A 21,595-nucleotide genomic window follows, 5' to 3' on the forward strand; every position below is an offset into this window, starting at 1 on the left:
ATGTATTTTTAAAATGCAACAGAAAAAGCTACTTTCCAGCCATCCCAGAGCCTTTGCTTTAGTTTCCTTTGCTTTTGAGTGATGTTATGTTCTGTTATTGTGATTTTACACAGTGCATCAAATCAAATAAAATTCAAAATAAAATTTAAGATGCATACTATAACCAAAGAGGTTTAATAGTCCGTAATGCCATTTATAGCATTTTGTAAGTGGCACTAATATAATGGTAGAGTTAATCATCTAATTGTCCATATTCTATAACAATGGCATAATTTAGGAAATGAAATTAATTTTTGAATATGAAGTGTCCAAATAATATCTTTCTGAACCACGATTAAGGCACTAAATATTGAAAGAGTACTTTCCAAGAAGATGGTAAATCTCTGGATGCTTTATATGCACACATATCTTGCTGCTCCTGTAATGAGTCTTTCCCACCTGTTTTGTGTTTGTGCCTTGGCTGAGAGATACCAATTCTTCAATGGAACATTCTTTCTAGAAGGTTCCACAGTTATATTTTCACAGGTGAGACATAGGCCACTGTCTCTGACTAGCTTGTTGACAACAATGTTCCTGCCCTGACAAGGAAATCTTGTGCTGCAAACCTTGTTTGAAGAAGTTTTTATTCTTCCTAAAGAGAGTGAAGCAGAGCAAAGGAAATTAAGAAAGCATTAAGACTTGAATGTGACTTAAATTAACATAAAATTTGGAATAATTTGATACTGAAATAAATGCATGAGAATTATGGGGAAGTCAAAGATAAAACTAGCTAATCAGAGCAAGACCAGAATGTTTTTGGTTTTTTTCAGTTACCTTGAAAATCTGTGTTTTTAAGATTGCTGTTTGTTAATTGTTTTAGTAGGGAAAAAAAAATTGGTTAGGCTTCACATACATTGAAGGACATGATATTCTGTAGAATGCATGGTAGACTACATAGGGATATATATATGAAATTAATAATCTGAACAGAAACTGGACATCACCATAAAAATAATTTTAAAACAGATGTAGATTACAGTTCAGAGTCTGTTAGTGCAAGGCAATAGCAAAAGCATGGTGGTTTTTAAATGAACACCTCACATATTGAATCAAATTAACAAATAGACTGAATCAGATGATTCACTATAAAACCAAGAACACTACTGTGAATTTGTATTTGTGAATTTTATCTCTTAGTTTATCTTGTAATTTGATTAAAGAATTCACCCAATAAGATAGTAATAATTCAATTCATTATACTCCTATTAACTAAATTATTGGAAATGAGCATGGTTAAAGAAAACTTGCCAGGAGCAGAGATTGTACTTTACGAGATTGTTTCAAGAAACATTTTTTTCTTTATTTTTCTAGTTTCTGCTCTCAAACCATTACATTAAATATAAAAAAAAATTAATTATTTGCTTTGGGCTTTTAGACATAAAACTTCCTAGGAAATAGGAACAACAGCAAAATGCCCAATTCTAATTGAATTTGCAGAAATGTGCTTATGAGTCTGTACTGATTAAAACTCAACACTGTATATGCACCGTAACTTTACACCGTGGCTTCCTGTGTGATTTTCTGTGAGCCAGCATCTTTTCAGTACCCGCAGATCTCTGAAACAGGGGACATTCACAACTGCATACTTGTTGCCTTGTGGTAATTTTATGTAGCAAAACGCTTGGAGTACCAAACTGTTAATGGGCCCAGTTATTTGTGTACAGTGGGATCATGAGCTTCCGAGTGATTTCCCTTATTAAGCCTGGATGTCTGGTTCTCTGATGCCTCAAAAGCCCTGATCAGGACCAGACTCCTGTTGAATACAGACACACTGAATAAGGCTTTTAGTTTTGACCACGATAGTGCTAGAAGAAACAGTGAGTAATCCAGTTGTAGAAAAGAGAGGATGAATGAATATAATAGCAAACCCCATACTTAGGCCTTTTACTTTCCTACTTTTTTTCTGTAATTTTGAATCATTTATTGAATTTGTTTGTAGGGGGTTTAGTATTATTAGTTGTTCTGTTACATTGCTACAGGTAACATACTGAAGATACCATTTTCTTGAGGGGGTATGTGTTTGTATGTTTGCTCTCAATATCAGCCATAATATCCCTCTTTGAGATGTGACATTTTGAGGGATATCTAATTTCTGAGGCTGTGTAGATAAAATTGTGATACAAAACCAGACAGAGGCCTTTTTTTTGGCACAGCTCAGCTCTTTCTTGCTTTTGTTCATTGTCACATCCATATTTGGTATCTGCTTACTTCCAAATTACCTTTGCAATGAAAACACATAAAGAAAATTTCAGCTTTGAGTGTTGTTTTCTTCTAAAGTATTTTGGGGTGAGGAAAATAGAAGTGCAGGGTCTTAGAATTTAAAAAGCTTTAGTCTTGGAGCTAGCATTTTTAATACAATGCTGCAAATTCTTGACCTGCATAAGCTGTAGTTTTCTTTATCCCCAAGGCAGTAAGGAAATTCTGATGTACAGCACATCTCTCTATTTCAATAGCAGGCTTTTCTTTTTGTGCAAGCACGTTTTTTTTTCTGCACAGAATTACATCCTAATAGGATACATATCATTACTGTGTCTGTGTTCCTAGAGATTTTAAGCTGCTTGTTTATTTTTTCAGCTCTGAAATGTTAATTTAAAGGTCAGTGTGGCTAGCTATTCTCTCTGGTAGGTTTTTGCACTGCTGTTTGGCAATTTGGAGCAAGAGCTCTGCAGTGTGATGTTTTTTGTGTGCCTTTGCAAGCAATGTTAGTCATACAAAATGTCGGCTCCGATAAGAAGATTATTTTAGCAAAGAAATGGATGTGCATTGTTACGGTTTCTTTAGCTTTGCTGTTTCTCTGCTGTGTTTTTGTCATCAATGATTTCTTAAGAATCTGCAAATCCAAAGGTAACCATTTTTTCCCAGTCAAGTAAATGCTGCCTTTGCTAAGAAAATTCCTGTTGTCCAGGAGCTTTTAGACAACCAGAAATGCTGTGCTAAGAAAGCAAAATGTATTTAATTCAGTTGAACAGTATGTTGACCTAAACTGAATAGCAAGTCTTACTACAGGCTGCACATGAGAAGGGACTGCCTTCTGCTGCTTTTTCATAAGTATTACTGATTAGCAAAACCTTTCATTCTCCCCATTGCTTTACTGAATTCCTCCTGTTTCCCCACACATTCCTGTTTGGCTCCCACATCATGTCTTGGATTTGTAACATGGTGTTTCTGCAGCAGCACAATGCAGACACACTGGAATAGAAATCAAAGCAAATGTTGCTTTTGCTTTGCACAAAGGCAAGGAGAAGTAGGGTTTCCTTACCCACTTGACACTAGTGGGGTGGTGAGACACTGGTTCATGAACTATGGCTTTATAAAAATCAGGAATTCACAGTTTTGTTGCCTGGAGGCCTTGAAGCATGAGCAAATGTGGAAATTTCTCCACAGTCATAGATGGTAAAATAACTTGGCCCAGTGTGCTGTGCTGGGGTAAGTCAGGAGGAAACCTGGGTCCTTTACTCTTAGTCATCTATCTGTTAGATAATCTCTTCTTTTTTGAACAGTCAGGACTGCTTTATCTAATTAGATATACCCTTAAAGACAGACACATTCTTGCAGAACACTGGATGTTATTTATTGGAAAGGTTAGAAAATCAAACCTGTTGTTTATCTTAAAAACTGGATGCCTCCCAACTCCTTTCCCACTCCTTCTCCCTGACATTGTACTGTCACTACATTACAGCTTCTGTTTAATTATTCATAGCCCATATATAACACCATCACTTAGAGCAGGAATGGGAAACTACTGCACTCTATCCTCTGTTTTATGCAGTTTAGTCAGGTAAAGTACAAGTCACCCAAGCAGCATCTTTTGTTGGTAGCTAAAGGTGTTTATAATTGGATGGTCACAGTGCTGTTGAGTGAGTTTATGTGCAAGTTTTGATATAATTTAAAGCCTTGTGCTGCATGAAGAAGGGTAGGAGAGAGGATGGGATCTGCCAGCTTTTTCCATATTCCCTTTCTTATGGACCCAAATCACTCCTAAGGAGCTGCTGGCCTGGGAAAGTATCAGCAGGCTTCCTTATAAGTGAGCATTTACTTTGCTTTTTGCTTCCATTCTTTCAGCCTACAGACTGTGCTGCAATGGGAACACAAGGACTGAATAATTTAGGCCTGATGTGTGATACCACACAATAAAATGGCTTAGCACAGTACAGGTTTCCATATACTAATTTAGGTGTAGTGTCCTATTTACATAAAACATACAAAAGGTCTGGGCTGAGGGCTAAGAACAATTGGAAAACACAGCAGAACTTTCCTAATCTCTGTGTATTTTTCCACTCTGTCCTGTGGAGCATCTGCATTCTCACAGTTATAAATGGCATGGTTCAAGGCATCTCTGTTTCTGCTCAGAGGAATTTTGTCCTTTGCACTGTCCATTTTTATGAATTAGATATCAGGTGAAGTATCACAGAATATCTCAAGTTGGAAGGGGCCCATAGGGGCCATCAAATCCAAATCCCTGCTCTTCACAGGACAGCCTAAAGCCAAACCATGATAGGGAGCATCAGTCAGGTGCTCTTTGAACTCTGCCAGGTGAGATGCTATGGTGACTGACTGAAAGCTTCTTTCACTGAAGAAGCTTTTCCTGACATCCAGTCTGAATTTCCCCTGATGAGTTTTGTGCAGTCTCCACCTATCTTCTAGAGGAACCAGTGCTTGGGCACCATTGGGTATGAAAAGATGTCCTCTTTATATAACATTAGTGTGGAAATGAAGCCCTGATTAATAGTGTGGCACCATTTTTGTGCCATGTATTGTAACAATAGGAAATGATTACATGCCAAAAGATAGCATAGTTAAATTGCATCAGTTATTTTAAAGTTACTGTAAAATGTACTTTTATTTTTTTCTTTCAAGCAATTTGTTAAACATGGATAGCCTCTGTTAGTAAAGCTGTAATGGCACTTCTTGATACTGCAGATGTGGGAATGTGATAGGTGCATAAATGCACATAAAATGTTGTGGTCAAAGTTGAGCTTCCTTTACAAAGAGTTGTTCACAAATATAGTATGCAAATATGGAAACATTTGCTGAGACTGCATTCTGGGCATTTCTTTTCTTTAGTCATATAACCACTTCTAGTATTCAGTTATCTGAATATCACTGATTGTCTGGATATCTGAGATGCATTCAGTCCAGATTGCAGACAGCTTGTTAGTTATTCATGTTCCATTTGTTTAACTGATTTTTAAAAATTAGAAGTATTTACCTCATGATATAGGTCACAAATCTTTAACAATACAACGAATGTTTCTGACCAATACAGAACAGATAATGCAGCAGGTTAATGTATTGTCAGGCTGACTGACTTACAAAGTTGATGGAAAAATGAATGACTTTAATAAGTAGTTTTCTAGCATGTGGTCCTTATGAGATACTGCTATGAGCAGAATATAAAGGAATCCTGTGAAGAGGAGCTGTAATGAAGGGCAAGAATAACATGCTGTAAGTCACCAGCAAAGGAAAAACAGGCTTTGAGAGTGGTGGTGAGCAAAGAGGAGAGTGGGCAGCTGTGATGTTTTCTCTTTGATGTGCAGGATCTCTCGGCAGATTTTCTGATGAGGTACAAGCTCGCCAAGTACGGTGGCAAGGCAGTGTCATGCTCTTCTGTGCCCTGTTTAGCAAGGGAGCATCTCAGGCATGTGGTGGAGCTGGAGCCCTGATTTTTTATCCTGCTGTCTGAGCTAATGGACAGAACTTGTAATATTATGTGATATGCTGTACACTATATACTTGTGCCAAAAAGAGCCAAGAAGATACTGAAGATAAGTGGGACCCCTGAGCTGCAGGCTGAGCAACAGTTGCACTTACTTCATTGCCTTATATTGTCAGTTTGATGGCAGGCTGCAAATCTTTGTGTGTATTAATTCAAACAAATAGATAGATATAATTTTTTATTCCATAATCAAGTGTAAAGAAAAGCTGCAAGTATTTTCTTCTGTGAGTAATGAAAACTATAAGGAGGTATATGGAATAAAGCCCTCAAAGGAGCAGATACTTTCTGGTTTTAAATGCTTCACCTCAGAGAATCATGGCATTATTTAGGCTGGAAAAGACCTTTAAGATTATCAAGTCTGAGCACATCCCTATGCACTGCATCCCTAAGCAGCATATCTACACAGCTTTTAAATACTCCCAGGGATGGTGACTCAAACACTCCTCTGGTAGCTTGTTCCTAGGGCTAGGTTGACAGCACTTTTGGAGAAGAATTTTTTCCTGGTATCCAATCTAAACCTGGTGCAACTTAAAACCATTTCCTCTTGTTCTGGTGCATGTTTCCTGGGAGAAGAAATCAACCCACACCTTACTACCACCTTGTTTCAGGACAGCATTTACCCAGTTCTTGGTCTGGTAACGAGTTTTGAGTTTTGAATGCATTTGTGCTTTCTTTTTTTTACCAATCCAAAACTCTTTCTACAAGGTAACCAAGTGCTCTTAATCAGAGTTGATGACAGGCGGGCAGCAGATTAGGTCTAACACAATTTATAAAATTCTTTGGAATTACAGACACGGTGGAAGTATCAGAATGAAGTGTTGCTGAAGGTGTGTTTTTTTAAACTTCAGGCTGGGCGATGCAGGTTGCAGCCTTTGTTTTCGTTCAGAGGAAGTGGGAGAACGACAAGAGTCACTTCAAAAAAATGCTGGATTATTTCTGTGACATTCGTGAACCACTGCAACTCCTCATCTTTCCAGAGGGAACTGATCTCACAGGTAGGCTGCACATGTCATCTTCTCAGGGAATATTCAACGTGGAAATTCTTTGTTGTTTATGGAAAGAGTTTAAGAATGTCCAAGGCAGGAGCAAGACCTGGTTCTCATGGGTAGTGGAAATTATAGTAAAAGATCGAACAATGTGCTGATTTTTGTTAGAGGCACAAACACAGTTCCACTGGGAGACTTTGCCAGTCTTCCTGAAGTAACTTACATTGCAAAGCATCTACTGATTGACACTGCTTTTTATTGGTCAGTACTGTACATACACTGCATTAGCAAAAGCAGGCTTCAAGGCCTGGAATATATCACTTGCATGCTCCTATTTCCTGAATTACTGTGACAAAATCATTTCATACCAGTGAGGGATCAATTTCAATCCCTAAGAGGGATTGAAAAGGATTAATGATTCTATTTGATTTCTTGCCCAATGTTTTAAGAGGGGAACATGGAGATACTTGTTCCTTAGGCCATGTAAGCACTGGAAGCAGTCTCTATCTGCGTCTATAAGGGAAGTGCCTCTGTAAAACAAATGTTGAGATAATCATAGGAGTAAATGTAATGAGTTTGACCCCGTAGTATTAATTTTTAATCAAATATGTACCTTGATACAGGTATCGTATGGCATCATTAGGAAGCTGTTAATCAATGTTGAAGACAACTCAAGTGCCTATAAAAGAAAATACTGTATGAATGTTCTGTGGTGGTTGGTGCCTCCAGCATGATGCCTGATTTGATGTGTTATCTTTAAATAGAAAATGAATTGCAATTAAGCTTCTAACTTCTGGCTTATTTTAAAGATTTTTGCTTTACTTTTCATTGCAGATATTTTCAAATCATATTTTATTGCAAAGACATGTCAGTAAGTAGTAGACATGGTATAAAAATAACTAACATATGGTGCTGTTTTTCCTTCTATATTCCAAATATCCTTAAAATGGGTATGTGTGTAGTATTCAGATGCTATCACACTGTAGGGAATTATCATCACTTGATCAGCTTTCCTTAAAGAGGATAAATTCATTGAACATTCTTGGACTTCTTCACATGACATATCTTGTTGAATTGGTTATCTTGTATCTAAAGATAGGAAAAAGGATGGAATTTTCTTCACTAAAAAATTGTGAGGCCCTTGGACAGGGTGCCCAGAGGAGCTGTGGATGCTCCATCCCTGGAAGTGTTCAAGGCCAGGTTGGATTGGGCTCTGCTCTAGTGGGAGCTGTCCCACCCTGCCCATGGCTGGGGGTTGGAATGAGGAGATCTTTAATGTCCCTTCCAAACCAAACCATTTCAAGATTCTATGAAATTATCTCACTTCAACTTTTTTTTCTTTGAATTCATGAGGAACTGTTTCCTCCTAGCTCAAATTATGAGGTACAATCTGTATCTTACTAACGGAGTCAGGAGACACCTCCTTGGAGCACTCACACTCTCTGAACAGGTGTTTCCATCTCAAGATGTCTGAAAGAATTGGATTGTTTAGAATTTATCCATAAATTTTGTATGCCTTCTAATCTCTAGAGGAAACTAGTATTCCTGAGAGACAACAGATTTTTAAAGAATTGAGGAAGCTTTGTATTGCAGGTTTAAAAAAGATTTGGCTGAGGACTGAGACAGCCACAGTGTGTTAACATTTGTGCTGCAGAGTCCAAAAGACAGTGGTGAGGATGCTCCCACCTGAATGTAAAGCTGCTTAAGGAAACACAGGGTTTTCTCTGTGCTGTAGTTACTGATTTAAATGACTTAGGTTAAACTTGGGTATAAGTTGTTGAGCCCTCCACTGAGAAACTCATGGGAACAAGTTTCTTTATTTAATTAATTTAAAAAAAAAGCTAATTGAATTTCTGGACGCAGGTTGTTGACAGATTTTTTTTTTCCCCTTTGGTAAGATAATTCTGTTGTTCTGATTTCCCTTCTTTATGCCTGTGTAACATGTTCTCTTTAACTTCACAAAGCCCAGTGGAGATGTACTAACTGTGCTGTTCTGCTGAGGCCACCACAGGTGGGTGTGAGCAGCCCAGGAGGAAGCAGAATGGTGGGAAGGATGGAGTGATGGATAGGGAAGACAATCCACTGGGCAGACAAGGGCACTGCTGTGCTGTGCTGGCTTCTGACGTGTTAAACTCTTCTGTGTTTACCACTCTTAAATTGCCATCAAGTATTGAATGCCACTTGGATACTACATTTGTGCTTAAAAGGATGAATAGAGATGGACAAAACCCTGTATTTTTTTCTCTGGAAGTAAATAGCTCTCCCTCTCTGATTGTCCTCGCAGGAAATACTGCTTAATATACATTTTAAAATAGTGTAGGAGACAGGAAAAAATCCCTTGACAAGCTAATCCTGACCAAGCAGTAAATGTATGGCATATGAGAATGCTAGAACATAATGTATGTACCCTTTTGAAGAAATTATTTTCAAAAAACTGTTGCATTATTGACGTATTAGGACCTGTTGCAATTTCATGTTCCATTCTTTAGAATAAGAAATAAACTGCTTTTTTTCTGAGCAGTTTCTCAGAATTGTAGGGAACATTTTGCAAAAATAGAGGCAGTGACACTTGTTTTCTGGCCAAATGGTAAAACTGCTAATTACTTCTGAAAACAAAATTCCTCTGATGCTTAAAATGAAAAGTAACATTCTGCATCAATGAATAGCAGAATTGCTGTGCAGCTCTGTGCTGCTGTCATTTCTTTATCCTCTCAATGGCCATGTGACAATGATAGATTTACTTCTCTTTATAATATTTTCAGGTATTTGAGAATGAGATTTCCAAGAAATGTAAAATATGACTGTATTTATATTTTGCTTGACTTTAAGGTGGTGAAGTACTTTGCTGTGGGAGATGCTACAGAAATAAATTTTAGAAGTAGTAATGTCAAGAACCCTGAACACTGTATTTGCAGACTGGATTGTATAGGACCTGAGGCAATAATTACATAATTGTATACTTATTTCTGATAGGTTGGCCATCTTTTCACTCTGGAGTACTTCAAGGTTAAAGCTCAAAGGTATTTTATTGTAATTGCTTAAAAAGAAGCTCTCCGCAGGTAAACATGTAGCCAGGCTTTCTGAAGCCCTGAAGAAAACAAAGCCACCATGAGTGTCATGCTTCCAGAAAGCTGGAATACAACCCACCATATTGCCTGCTCTTTTGTTTTTCCCTTTTGGTGTTCCTTATAAGATTGTTTGTAGTAATTCTTCAGAAAGCAATAACAGAAAAAAAAAAAAAAAAGAAAAAGTTGCTGTGTTGCTCTGTGCCTGGTGCAGCCTGATTTCCTCTGGATTTGTGTGTGCATCCCTGTACATGTTCCTTTCTGCACACCAGTGCTCCTTTCCCGTGTGTTCCCTTCCGTGTGACGTTTCCTGCCCAAAGCTCCTGCTGCTGCCTGGGCTGTGCTGCCCCGGCCAGTGCTGGGGCGCCCGGGGGGCTCTGCATGCTGTGCTGAGAGCCCTGGCACACCAGCAGCCTGCCCTGCACTCTCCCTGACCCACATCTCTGCTCTCAGAAGCTTGCCTTTACCCAGGGTTTTCTAAAGCTTCTGCTGGGCTGGAGTATCTTTGAACCTCTTGTCCCTGATAAACTGTGTTTGCAGGGGGCAATAGCTTCAAAAGTTAAGAGGAACAAACAGGTGGAGAGAGTGTGATTGCACAGAGCTTTTTTCCTTGAGGAACAACTAAAAAGCAAGTAGGAAAGCTTGCTGAAGTTCAGATTTTGGCAGGGGTGATGTGATGTGGATGACAGAAGGTAACAATGAACTGCAGTTGGATTTTTAACTTTGCTAGTAAATGTGATGTGCTTTGTTAGTGCAAAGAAAATAATGATCAGAAGCACTGAAAGGGGTTACTCTAACGTGGAAGAGGTTGAAAGTAGCACAAGTGAAAAAAATTGCTTCCTTTTTTCTCAAAGTATCCAATAAAGCTTTATCATTTCTATGCAAACCTCTAATAGGAAAATGTGGATTTTATTTTTTATCTACTTTGAGAGACTTTTGGAGTACTCATTTACTCTTTCATTGTCTGGCACTAATATAATTTGAGAGTATTTGAAGTCATAGAAGAAGATGCATGTTTTTATCAGTGCGTTTTTATCACAAGTGAAATTAAAGGAAAGAGTAGTACTTAATATCAAATTTCAGCTCACAAGCTAAAAATACCTTTTTACTTAAAAAAAATGAATTTGTTCATTTTATGCACAGCTTTTCAGGAGCACTTCTTTAAAATCTGTAACTCAAAAATCAAGAAAATGTGTTAGCAACATTTCTTCCTTCAGTTACTTTAAATGAAATTTTGAGGTGTGGTGCTTCTAGAACATGCTGACTTTGAGCTTTTCCAGTAATTTTAGAGTGTGGCAAATGGGATTTGGAGAGAAATGGGAAAAAATATAACGAAATTATTTACCAAAGGTGGCATAGGAGCACAAAAAAACCTAAGAAGTTTTGGCAAGAACCCTTAAACTCTTGTATTTTTGTGTAGTTTGATAGTTGCTCTACAGAAGAGTCTAAAGATTCAAATAAACTGGATGGTTGCACCTGTCACCACCCCAAAGAACATGCTCTGGGAGCCTGCATGCATTTGCTGAAGGAGACAGGGGAGGAGAGGCAAGTTGGTGTGAGACCTGAGGAGACAGGGCATGAAGCAGCCCTGGAAATGTCCCACATCACCCTCAGCTGATAAACTGGTGCTTTCCATAAAAATGAGTTATTCTCCTTATTCTTTTTTACCAGCAAATAGAACCAATGGGTGAAAATACTCCTGATAGGAATGATGAGCAAAAACTTGGGGACTAAATTTGCTTTGTCTTAAATACAGTGTAGGAAAGAAAATACTTGTTCTTAGAAAGCAACATTTGCTCAGCTCTAAAACTTGGGGGACTAAATTTGCTTTGACTTAAATACAGTGTAAGAAAGAAAATACTTGTTCTTAGAAAGCAACATTTGCTCAGCTCTTCAGAGGGCTTGGTGATAACGGACATTACCTCTAGCCAGCCAAATGATGTGGGTGGCCTTTTGAGACTTAGGTAAACTGAGTGCATTTGTATGACCTGCTTCAAGAACTGCTTGATGCTATTTGTGTTGGTAGTTTAGAAGAACATATGTTTTTCCTCTTTTTGAGGAAGTTTTTAGGCATCCTTCACCTTTTTTTTATTATTCCACCTAAGACTGTTATAAACTTGACTATGGAACAATAAGACATCTGCATAAGGTTTGCTGCACTGACAGTGTAGCCTGGTCTATTGATTATGGGATTTTAAAGTGGCATTGGTTGTGTGAATTCCCTCAAGCTGCTGAGGATATAAAAAGGGGTTTCTAATTTCCTGGATTGGTTTTCTAACCTCTAGATTTCATAGAACGGGGAGCATCGCATGTGCTGCCTTTTGTTGCCTCTGGTTCTGAGCAGCAGAATTTGCTCTGAATCTCCCCCAAAAAGTTTGGGCACTGGTGTCTGGCACAAGGATCCCAAAAGTAGTGGGCACCAAGGTCCTTACATTGGATGAGATGGCAGTCAGAACATTTAGTCATAAGTAATAAAAGAGCAAGAAACTGGGTTTTTTCCAATGCCAAGATTACACAAGGGGGAGGAAGGGCATCATTCCTACTTTTTTTGTAGTGTGGAGGCTTATGCTACCCTTGCTTTCAGTATATCATCAAAGCACATTGACCTTCCTGACTTGCTGTAATAAATATTGTTTAATGCACAAAGACCTGTGGCTTTATAGTTGTTAGGAAGGGGAGAGGGAGATGATTTTTCCAGATGACAATGATCGTTGTGTTAGCTGGGAGCATTATTCTAGTTGTAAAATCCCATTACACTAGGGTCATGCAAAAAGGGAGGGGAGCAGTCTCTGTTATATAAAACTTACAGTCCAGAGGCAAGACAGGCATACAAATGTCAGGAAATAGCTGAATAGTGTTGGCCAGTGTGCTGATGTCCAGCTGTTCACACATTTCAGAAAGGCAGTGTAGTAAAGGGAAATTTGGAAGATGTTTTGCAGATGTTTACAGTGAGTTCTTGCCAAGTACAGGGAGGTGCACTTAGAAGAAGTTTGAAGATGATTACTTCAAGGTGATGGGCACTGGAGGTCCCAGATTTTTCTTGCAGCATCAGTTGGGTTTTACTCAGAGAACATAAGTGTCCTTTCACTCCTTGCTTATCTTTAGTGCAACTAGGAGGGTTTTGCAAACACCATGAGCATTTTTGTGCTCCCTCTGAAGCAAGGTGCTAGTGAGCAGATACACAGAGAGAGTTCTTCTGAGTGCTCATTAACTGTGTGCACTTTGATGTGTTTAAAATTTAGAATTCTTGTTTTAGATTGCTTACCTTTATGTAGATGTATATGGCACTTGTGTCTCAAAGCTCTGATTGACTTGATTTGCAGATTTTCTGAAGTGAAACCCAAACTTGGATTTGCTGAAAATGAAGAATATGATACTTCTATCCTTTGGAAACAACAGTACATCACCTTAAGAACTTTTGTGATAAATAAATTTAAAACATTTTACTCAAACCATTCCAGAATCTGGAAAGGAACTCTTGATTTTGGTAGTTTTTATAGGAGCAGACTTTGTCATCAGTGTCATTTCTTAGAAAATAGTTTTGTTCATGAACTGGTGCACCTAAGAGGTAGAACCTGTTTTTCTTTGGAGGAGCATTTAATAATTACCAGATTACTGTTCCCTCTTCAGCCATTCCAAGTCTGGCTCATGGTTCCCTTTGCAACTTTTGCCATTGCAGTGGGAGTCTGCAAGGCAAGTCCCCTTTGCTGATTCAGAATAGTCATTTGCAGTATTGAATGGAGTAGTAGTTGAGCAGACAAAAATAGATATTCTGACCATGTGGTTAAAGACATAATGTATATGTCCAAGGGAAGATAAGTTAAATTACCTAGCCAAGTGTAATTTTAGTATTTCACACATTCCATAATTTTAGCAATGCTTTTTGAAGTTGTAATATTTTTCAAGTATTTGTATGTTTTGGCAATTTGGCAAGAATTAAATCTTTGGATCCTCTTTGCTGAATCACTTGCTTGGCTACTGTGCAACAGCTTTCCTTTCCTCCAAATCACATGGTCAGAAGATCTGTGCAGTGAATCTTAAGGCTTGCATATATGAAAAGCAGCTCTCTCAGGCATGGAAACAGTAGGGAAAAGATATTTACATGGGGAAAATTTAACACAGATATTAACACAGGGAAAAGATATTTAGTATGGTGATATGTTATAGCATTTATTAATTGGTTGACAAACCTTTAGAAGGGGCGCCAGAATTTTTGAGAAATAAAGAAGTCATATAATTTAGGGACAAAAGAAAGATGGGGGAATGTTACATTACAGCAAAAAAGAAATCTCTCACTGCTCTTGATTTGTTCACTTGTGCTATTGTACTTTTACAGGAAAAATTGGGGGGACTGTAAAAGGAAGGATTTATCTCTAAGTATCACTTCTGTTAAATGATTAAACAGCAATATATTTTCTATTACTTTATCTTCCATCTCTGTTATGCTTAACTGTGGACCCTTAAAAAGGAATTTTTTGTTTTAAAAATAAAATAGATTGCTCAAGCAGTGATTTTGTTCCATACATCTGTTGCTGGGATTTTGTCTTTTAAGCACCTGTAAAACTTCATATGTATGAGTTATTAAATAAGTTATTTGCTCAAATTGATTTTTGCCCTGTTGCCAAGGGAACCCTGCAGATGTCCATTGCCTTTTGGCCCCAGGGGAGGCACAGCAGGACCCACAGTAAAGAGCTGAATGTAGCCAGCAAAGTCCTTTTGGCTGTTGACTGAGGCTGCTTGGAAGAGCCTCCTGCACATCAGAGGAGAACAAATTGCCTCCTCTCCACCTGTCTCCAGAAGTTTTTGCTTTGGTGTCCTTGTCTTCCTTGCTTAGCAGGCTCTCTTAGCAACCAGCTCTGGAAGACCTTTGGTTTTCTCATGAGTTTTTTTGATTAGCAGAGGTTTGAAATACATTTGTCATGGGGTTTAGCCATGGTGCTTTCCAGCTGTCTTGCATGTACTGTGTGTACAGGGGCAGGCATGTGTTGTGGCACTGAGGTGCTTGGTTAAAAAGTTAAAATGGGGAACTTTGTGCAGCACAGGTTGGTGAATAAGGCGTGGCAAGTTCAGAATGAAGATGTAAAATACCATTTTAAGCTGTTAGATTAACTGCTTTCCTCTTTTTAATATTTTCTTTCTGAAATAAGTGTAGTGTGGTTAAACACTGACTTCAAGGTATTTCTGTTCATAATATCCAACCTACATTACTGTATGTTGTGTCTTTTGAGTTGAAAAAAACCCCCAAACACAATTGAGTCAATTAATACATGTTACTCTAGAATGGGTATTGAAGTGTACAGAGAACTATTAACAGACTATTAATTTATAAATTTCATATCGCATTTGATAAAGTATGAAAGATTTGCTGATGATTTGCTAAAATGAAGTGAGAGGGTAAAAAGGCTTTTCTTGCAATCCACATGGCTCTTCCTCATACCATGGTATGGCCAACTGAAAGCACACTTGTGTCTGCCTCCACATCCGTACTGTGTGAGCTGCTGTTGTGTCCTTCCTGTCGTGTAACCCATTTATTTCATGGATTCCATTTAATCCATGGTCTGTGTGCACAGTAACACCAAGTGCTGCTTCTCCTTCTCTCCTCAGACAATACCAAAGCCCGCAGTCATGCATTTGCTGAGAAGAACGGACTGAAAAAATATGAGTACGTGTTACACCCGCGAACGACTGGATTCACCTTTGTGGTTGAGCGTCTAAGGGAAGGTAATCCTGCCCTGTCCTTGTTTCTCCTTTAAAATGATTGTAACATGGAGAGATTTGAGACTTGATAACAGACACTGATATCATCAGGAGGTATGCAGGGAATGGAAGCAACTTTTGTGTTGTTTAGTTTTAAGTATTTTAGCTTGTTTAGCAGTCTTACATCAGAAATCAGTGGAAAAAATCTCAAGGAAGTTCAGCCTGTACCGTCCTCAACCCCGAGTGGGTGGTTGACACTGAACACACAGGCACGTATGTCACTGCCCTCTCAGAAAAGGCTTCTGGGTTTAATGAATTGCTGGGAAGAGTTTAATGAAGAGCTGGGTAAATGAATTGTTATGTTAAGTGGACAAGGGGAATGCACAGCAGCATGGAAACGCAGCAAGTCAGCCGCCCAGTGCTGCCAGATGTTTGTGGTGATGGTGACTCCGAGAAATACAAGTCGTGCTGCTTGGCAGGGTAGTGGGCAAGAAAATGTGTGATACTTACTTTTTACCCAGAAGTGGTTTTCCATCCCAATATTAATCTAGGTGTTAGGGTTGAGTCCCTTTTACAGGAGAACAGAGTATGAAGATTGTTACACTGAGATGTCTGGGAGTTGTTTTGGGAATGGGCACTTTGAGGCTGTTGAGGCCATCAGGATGTAACCTTTAAATGGTACAGATGTGGCAGGAATTCAAGTACAGATGAGTGAATATTTGCAGGATATATGGTTGAAGAAAATAAACATGTACAGTAGATATGAAGTGACTTTTTTATAGGCTGGTTCTTCAGGGAAAAGCAATTCTAGATCTTTAACACATGCTGGTTATTTTGACTGCCAGAAGAAGTTTGAGATTATTAAAAAGAATAGGGGCCTTCTGGTAGGTTTTTTCCTAGCTGGAATCTTTGCTTGGATTTTTGAAGGCAGACCTGGCTTGCATTTTACCTGCTTCCTTCTAAGCAGATATCCTAAAATCACTGCAAGCACTTTGGAATTTTGTCCAGCTGGACAATCCCATTTATCTGTTTGACCCTATTGCACATTCAGAGCTGGACACCTTCGATTTTCATCTCTCTTGAATATTTATTACTCAATTTGCTGTAGTAAAAAAATTTGCCACATACACAGTTTCAAAAGCTTCCTATACTTAAAACTTCACAGCATTAAGTTAACCTAGTGCATAACAGTATTTCAAACTGGAATAAATTTTCAGTTAAAGAAGTGTTTTCTACTTGAAATATTAATAACTGTAAAAAAATTGTGTGCTGCGGGAGCAAGCTTTGTGGTATACAGTAATTTTCTAATTTTATAAAAATGTTTTTCTCTTCCATTGCTCTGTGAGCAATCTTTGCAAATTAGGCGGTTGGGTTATAAAAAGGAAAATATTTGAGGCTGATTAACTGATTTTATGCAGTAGAAAGCTGGGGGAAAAACAATAACGGTCCAGCCTTTGAAGTGGTTTTACATCTCCTTTTTATTTAAGGCAGGCAAATATTGTGTGAAATATTAATGTCCCTTTTGTGTTGAATTTACTAGATATTGGATACTTTGAAAGGCGTCGTAGGCTATATATAACTGTATGCTATTATGTAGTAAATTGTGTGGGAGAACATAGTTCAAGTAGCATTTTAAAGTACTTGGTTATAACTTGTTAATTTAAGAATTGGTTTTCAACTGCTTCCAAGGGTGCAAAATGGGGACCATTTGTGTTGAAAAGTTTTGGGGTTTTTTTATATATATGTGTATATATATATATATATAAAACCCGTCTGTAGTTGCTGCATTTTAAAATACTTCATTATATTTTATAGATGTGCAAATAATATCAATCTCTATCTTCTCATCTCTACAATATAGATATCAAGGTTGATACTCAGATGCAGATGGCCCAGTAGATACTTGGTGTTATTGTGCATCTCTGGTTTGAGTTATAACTTAAACTGATAGAATGCTTTCTTATAATCCTAATTTCTGATGCTAGCAGTAGTAAATAAAACCAGGACTGTCAAGGGATATAGTGTTAACCTGAGTCTCCATTTCTGAATTGTCTTAATGCTACAATCATAGTAATAATCATAAAACCAGATTTATTTTCTTTTTTTACTCCTCATACCTGCAGGCACAAAGCAGTGTGTGTAACTTCAACGTGCAGGAGGGAGTGGTGGAGATTTTAACATCATGTTTATATCTTTCAAAGTATTTTGTGCATAGATGACAACCTTACTGCCCTATAGCTCTCCTGTGAATACATTTTTGGCTTGTGGCTGTTTTCCATTCCTGAGGCTCAAGTGTCTTTTCTTCAGGCCTGTGTACATTATTTTGCTCCAAAAATAGGTTGATGAAAGGAGGGGGAAAATGTAATTAGAAGTTTAACTGCTTTTCAAATGTTGAAGAAACTAATTTAATTTGGCAAGAAGCCTGATTAATATGCATCACAAGCTGTAGCATGAAAGAATTACCTGTTATTATATGAAGATGACTATTAGTGACCCTTCTGAATATGAAATGAAGAATCAGGTGAAAATAACCTTCAATAGAATTTTGCCTGCATCTGTGCAAAGCAGGTTGTTCCTGGAGGAAGCACTGTCTGCAGCCTGCCAGCATAAACCAAGCTCTTACCTGTTCTTTGCTTTCCATAGGTGGCAAAAAGCACTCAAACTCAAAAAGCACTCAAACTCATAGGTGGCATCTCTTTCTTATAGGGTCATTATTTCAACTATTTGGTTTCTTTGGCCCGTAGATGTTGTGGTGATGGTTTCTAAGTCACTGCTGAGATTATGGGAGCTAAGAAAAAAGAAGATCTATGTGATGTCTGCCAAAAACCCGTAAAAGTTGTTTAGGTAGTACATCTCCTTGGCTTTTGACTCATACCTTTTCTTTCCCCATTCTGATTCATCCAAGTGGTAGCTCTTTCCCCCTAAGCTGTCTCTTCTAAACAAAAATCCACGTAGAAGTTGACTGGTTTTTCCTTTCATTATGCTCAAGTGCCAAAACCATGAAAGTATTGTTTTATTTTTAAATTATCACATTGTTGTCCTCTTATTCATAGAAAACATAGAATCACCACACAGACTATGAAACATGCTTTAGATGTATAATTAATCATAGATATACTCAAGAGAATAAAGACTTAAGCTGTTGCTAGTTTTCAGGCAAGAGGTATCTGGTTGGTTGACTATTGATGGAAAGGTAAGAGAAATAAAATAGGTGATTTGCTTCTTTCTAATTTTGTTCACTTGATCAAGTGAATCATTTGTCTTGTCTGCACTGTAAGGAATCCTGATTTCAATCAGCACCTGGTAAACTACTAGAGATTTTTGCTGTATTTCTTTGGGGAACAAAGATGAGCATTTTTTGAAAGACGGAGTAAGAACATGTGAATGAGCAATAGAAAGTGAACTCCAGGCTCCAAAATGAGGATTGATCATTACTTTTTTTAGTTAATCCCGCTCTTTAGCCATCTCCTAGAATCATATTTAATCCTTTTTTTAAGACTGAAATTCTGAGTAGATGTTATTTGTGGAGTAATTTTTGGCAGAACTTGGGTTAAGGTAACTCATCTCTTTTTAGAAAATGTGGAACTTTGAAAAGGGCTGAAATGTGAAGGAATTAAAATAAGACCTTTATAAAATCATGCCATTAACAATGTTAATTGAAAACATTTGTGGTTTATATAATGTTATTGAAGATCCACTTTGTGAGATCCTTCTATAAGAGGTCAGGAGGTTACTCAGGAATGATGTATAGGTTTTCAGACCTGTTTGTATTTTGTAAAGTTTTTTCTGAAGTGCCAAATGACATTGAAAGTTCAGCTGACTTGAATGCTCAGTTTCAAAGAGATGGAAAATAATACTGGTTTGATTTGTTTCAATATTGTCTGGATTCATTGAATTACATACATTATCTTGGCATAATATCTGTAATTGTGGCCAAATAGTCTGTCAAGAGAAAATAGCTGTTTACGAATGTTTTCTTAAAATTGCTTCATGGCTTTTAAGCATTTTCTCAGGACTAAATAAACAGTAAGTGTTAAGACAGAGCTAACACTTTAAAGCATCATTAGAAGATTATTCATGCTTTTGTAGACAGTCATTTCTGCCAACATTAAATTTAAACTGACCTCTTTTTGACACTTCCTCTACAGCCATCAACAGTCTTTAATAGCTGGATACATTGGACTGTATGTTCCCGTTGTGGGGTTTGTATTTTACTGGTTGTACAGTATAATGACTAGTCAGAATTAGTTGTCTTATTATAGTATTTCAGCTTTGAATTTATTTCTGGTTCATAATTAGCCAACTGAAAAAAATATTGCTGATAACATCTGCCAACTGCAGGATCCCAAAATAACAAAGATACAAATTTAACATGCTTGCCTTCATTGCACATTCTTACTGATGGAAAGAAACTGTGATTCTCATCCTTTTTCCATGATTGATTCAGAATTGATAGTTTTGCCCTAAAATTAATGTTTATACACACACAGTTGATGCTAATCTGTATCTTCTAATGTTCATACCTGGGTTTTGCAGTTGCTTCAGTAATTACATGCAGGTATTCAACCTGATTCATTGCTAGGGCAGGAAAGTTTTCTTTAGGTGTTCAATCCAAGTTATCTCTATATAAAACTGTAAATGCTTTAATCCTGGGATGCTTAGTAACTATTTAGGTTCAGTAGTAGAATAGTAGTGTAGATTCAGATTTTCTGGGAGTTAGAGTATCCAGATATGCATATTTATATACTGAACTCTTCATGGCATTTATTTGGGTTCTGGTGCAATTTGCTTACACGGCACTTTTGAGCTAATAATGTAGGGAGGCAGTTTGTGATTTGCAGATCAGTGTAGAAGGCAGTCAATAGGAAATGATGATTAACAGTTCCTGAAAGCTGACACACGTGGTTTGGCTCCCCTTTGCTGAGGTGTGAAGTAGCCAGGGTTAGGCAGCAGGTCTTTGTGAGCAGTGCCTGGACATCCTTGCTGTGCACCAAGAATATCTATTAATGAAACCCTTCAGCTTGAAGTAGCCAAAGATTATGAGCTCTCAGAGCTTTTTTGTTACTCCAACTTTGAAAGAGAGGCAGGAGGTTGCTTGTATGAGTTGATGAAACGTCAGTGAGAAAAGCTACCAGGGGTCTTGTCTTCTGGTGTTGATGACACTTATGTCCAAAGCACCTTCAGCTTACAAGACAGGTGCCATTTGTTCTTTCAAACATAAATCAAAGTAATACCAATTTCTAAGTGTGTTAGATTTTTAAAGAGAAAATTGATGCAAATGTGAAAATCAGGTCTACTCATTGACTGAAATGCTCAGGCTGTGGTAAGAGGGATGTATGAATGAATAAATGTGCATATTAAATAAACTGCTTTTTATTTTGATTACATAGTTTCTTTCCTCTTCACATATATATTGGGTGAGGCATGTGGGTCTCAATCACAGAAGTGTCTGCTGAATTACCTGCAGAGGTTTTATGTAGCAGGACTGCAGCAGTTTCCAGGTTTGTGCATAATTTGTCTTGTGTGTAGCAAAAGTATAGGACATAGAAAGGCCCCAAATCAAATGACAGAAAAGGTTAGATTTGTTCTTTCAACAAAATTTAGCCTCCCTCTTTGTGACTGAACAGATTTCTGACTTCTAGAATTATACATTGGACTACTGCCAAAATTTCTGTGGGTTTTGACAAGGCCAGAGCTTGCACACTGACCAGCACTGCCATCTCTCAGAGCAGCTCTTGCCTGTTTGTGCTGGTTGCTCAGTTGTGTAAACTAAAACCAGTCTGTTTTTGAAATGGGAAAACATAAGTGTCCACATCAGCCTTAGCTTTGGGTCCTCAATCAACTAATTTCCCCCGTATGTCTGTCAGATTTGCAGAGATTCAAGAGCAGCTCTAAACCATCATTCCTTAATGCAAGGAAATTCTTTCTTCAGGATTTCTTTTTCCTCTATGCATGTGTTCCTCCCAGAGTCATGTTACTAAGTAGATTGATACTCTGAAATTACTGAGCTATTGTGAAAGAGCTTTGAGCAAGTTTTTAGCTGAAAATGCAGTATTAGAGCCTCACTAACTGCTGTAATTGATCTTCTGCTT

The 21,595-nt window shown here is 37.9% G+C and overlaps 1 protein-coding gene across 4 annotated transcripts in view; it reads left to right on the forward strand.

The window, feature by feature from the left end:
• The window catches only part of LCLAT1 (lysocardiolipin acyltransferase 1), a 115,734-nt gene that overhangs the window by 48,852 nt on the left and 45,287 nt on the right, over window positions 1–21,595 (forward strand). For 3 of the 4 annotated variants that reach the window (XM_005493842.4, XM_005493841.4, XM_026797341.2), the window contains 2 exons: window positions 6,604–6,750; window positions 15,411–15,527. In XM_005493842.4, coding sequence (XP_005493899.1) covers window positions 6,604–6,750; window positions 15,411–15,527 — 264 coding nt within the window. The remainder of the gene's footprint in view (window positions 1–6,603; window positions 6,751–15,410; window positions 15,528–21,595) is intronic. The other variant, XM_074536922.1, reaches the window with a different exon arrangement.

The sequence above is a fragment of the Zonotrichia albicollis genome, chromosome 3 (genome assembly GCF_047830755.1).
Source record: "Zonotrichia albicollis isolate bZonAlb1 chromosome 3, bZonAlb1.hap1, whole genome shotgun sequence".
NCBI lineage: Eukaryota > Metazoa > Chordata > Aves > Passeriformes > Passerellidae > Zonotrichia > Zonotrichia albicollis.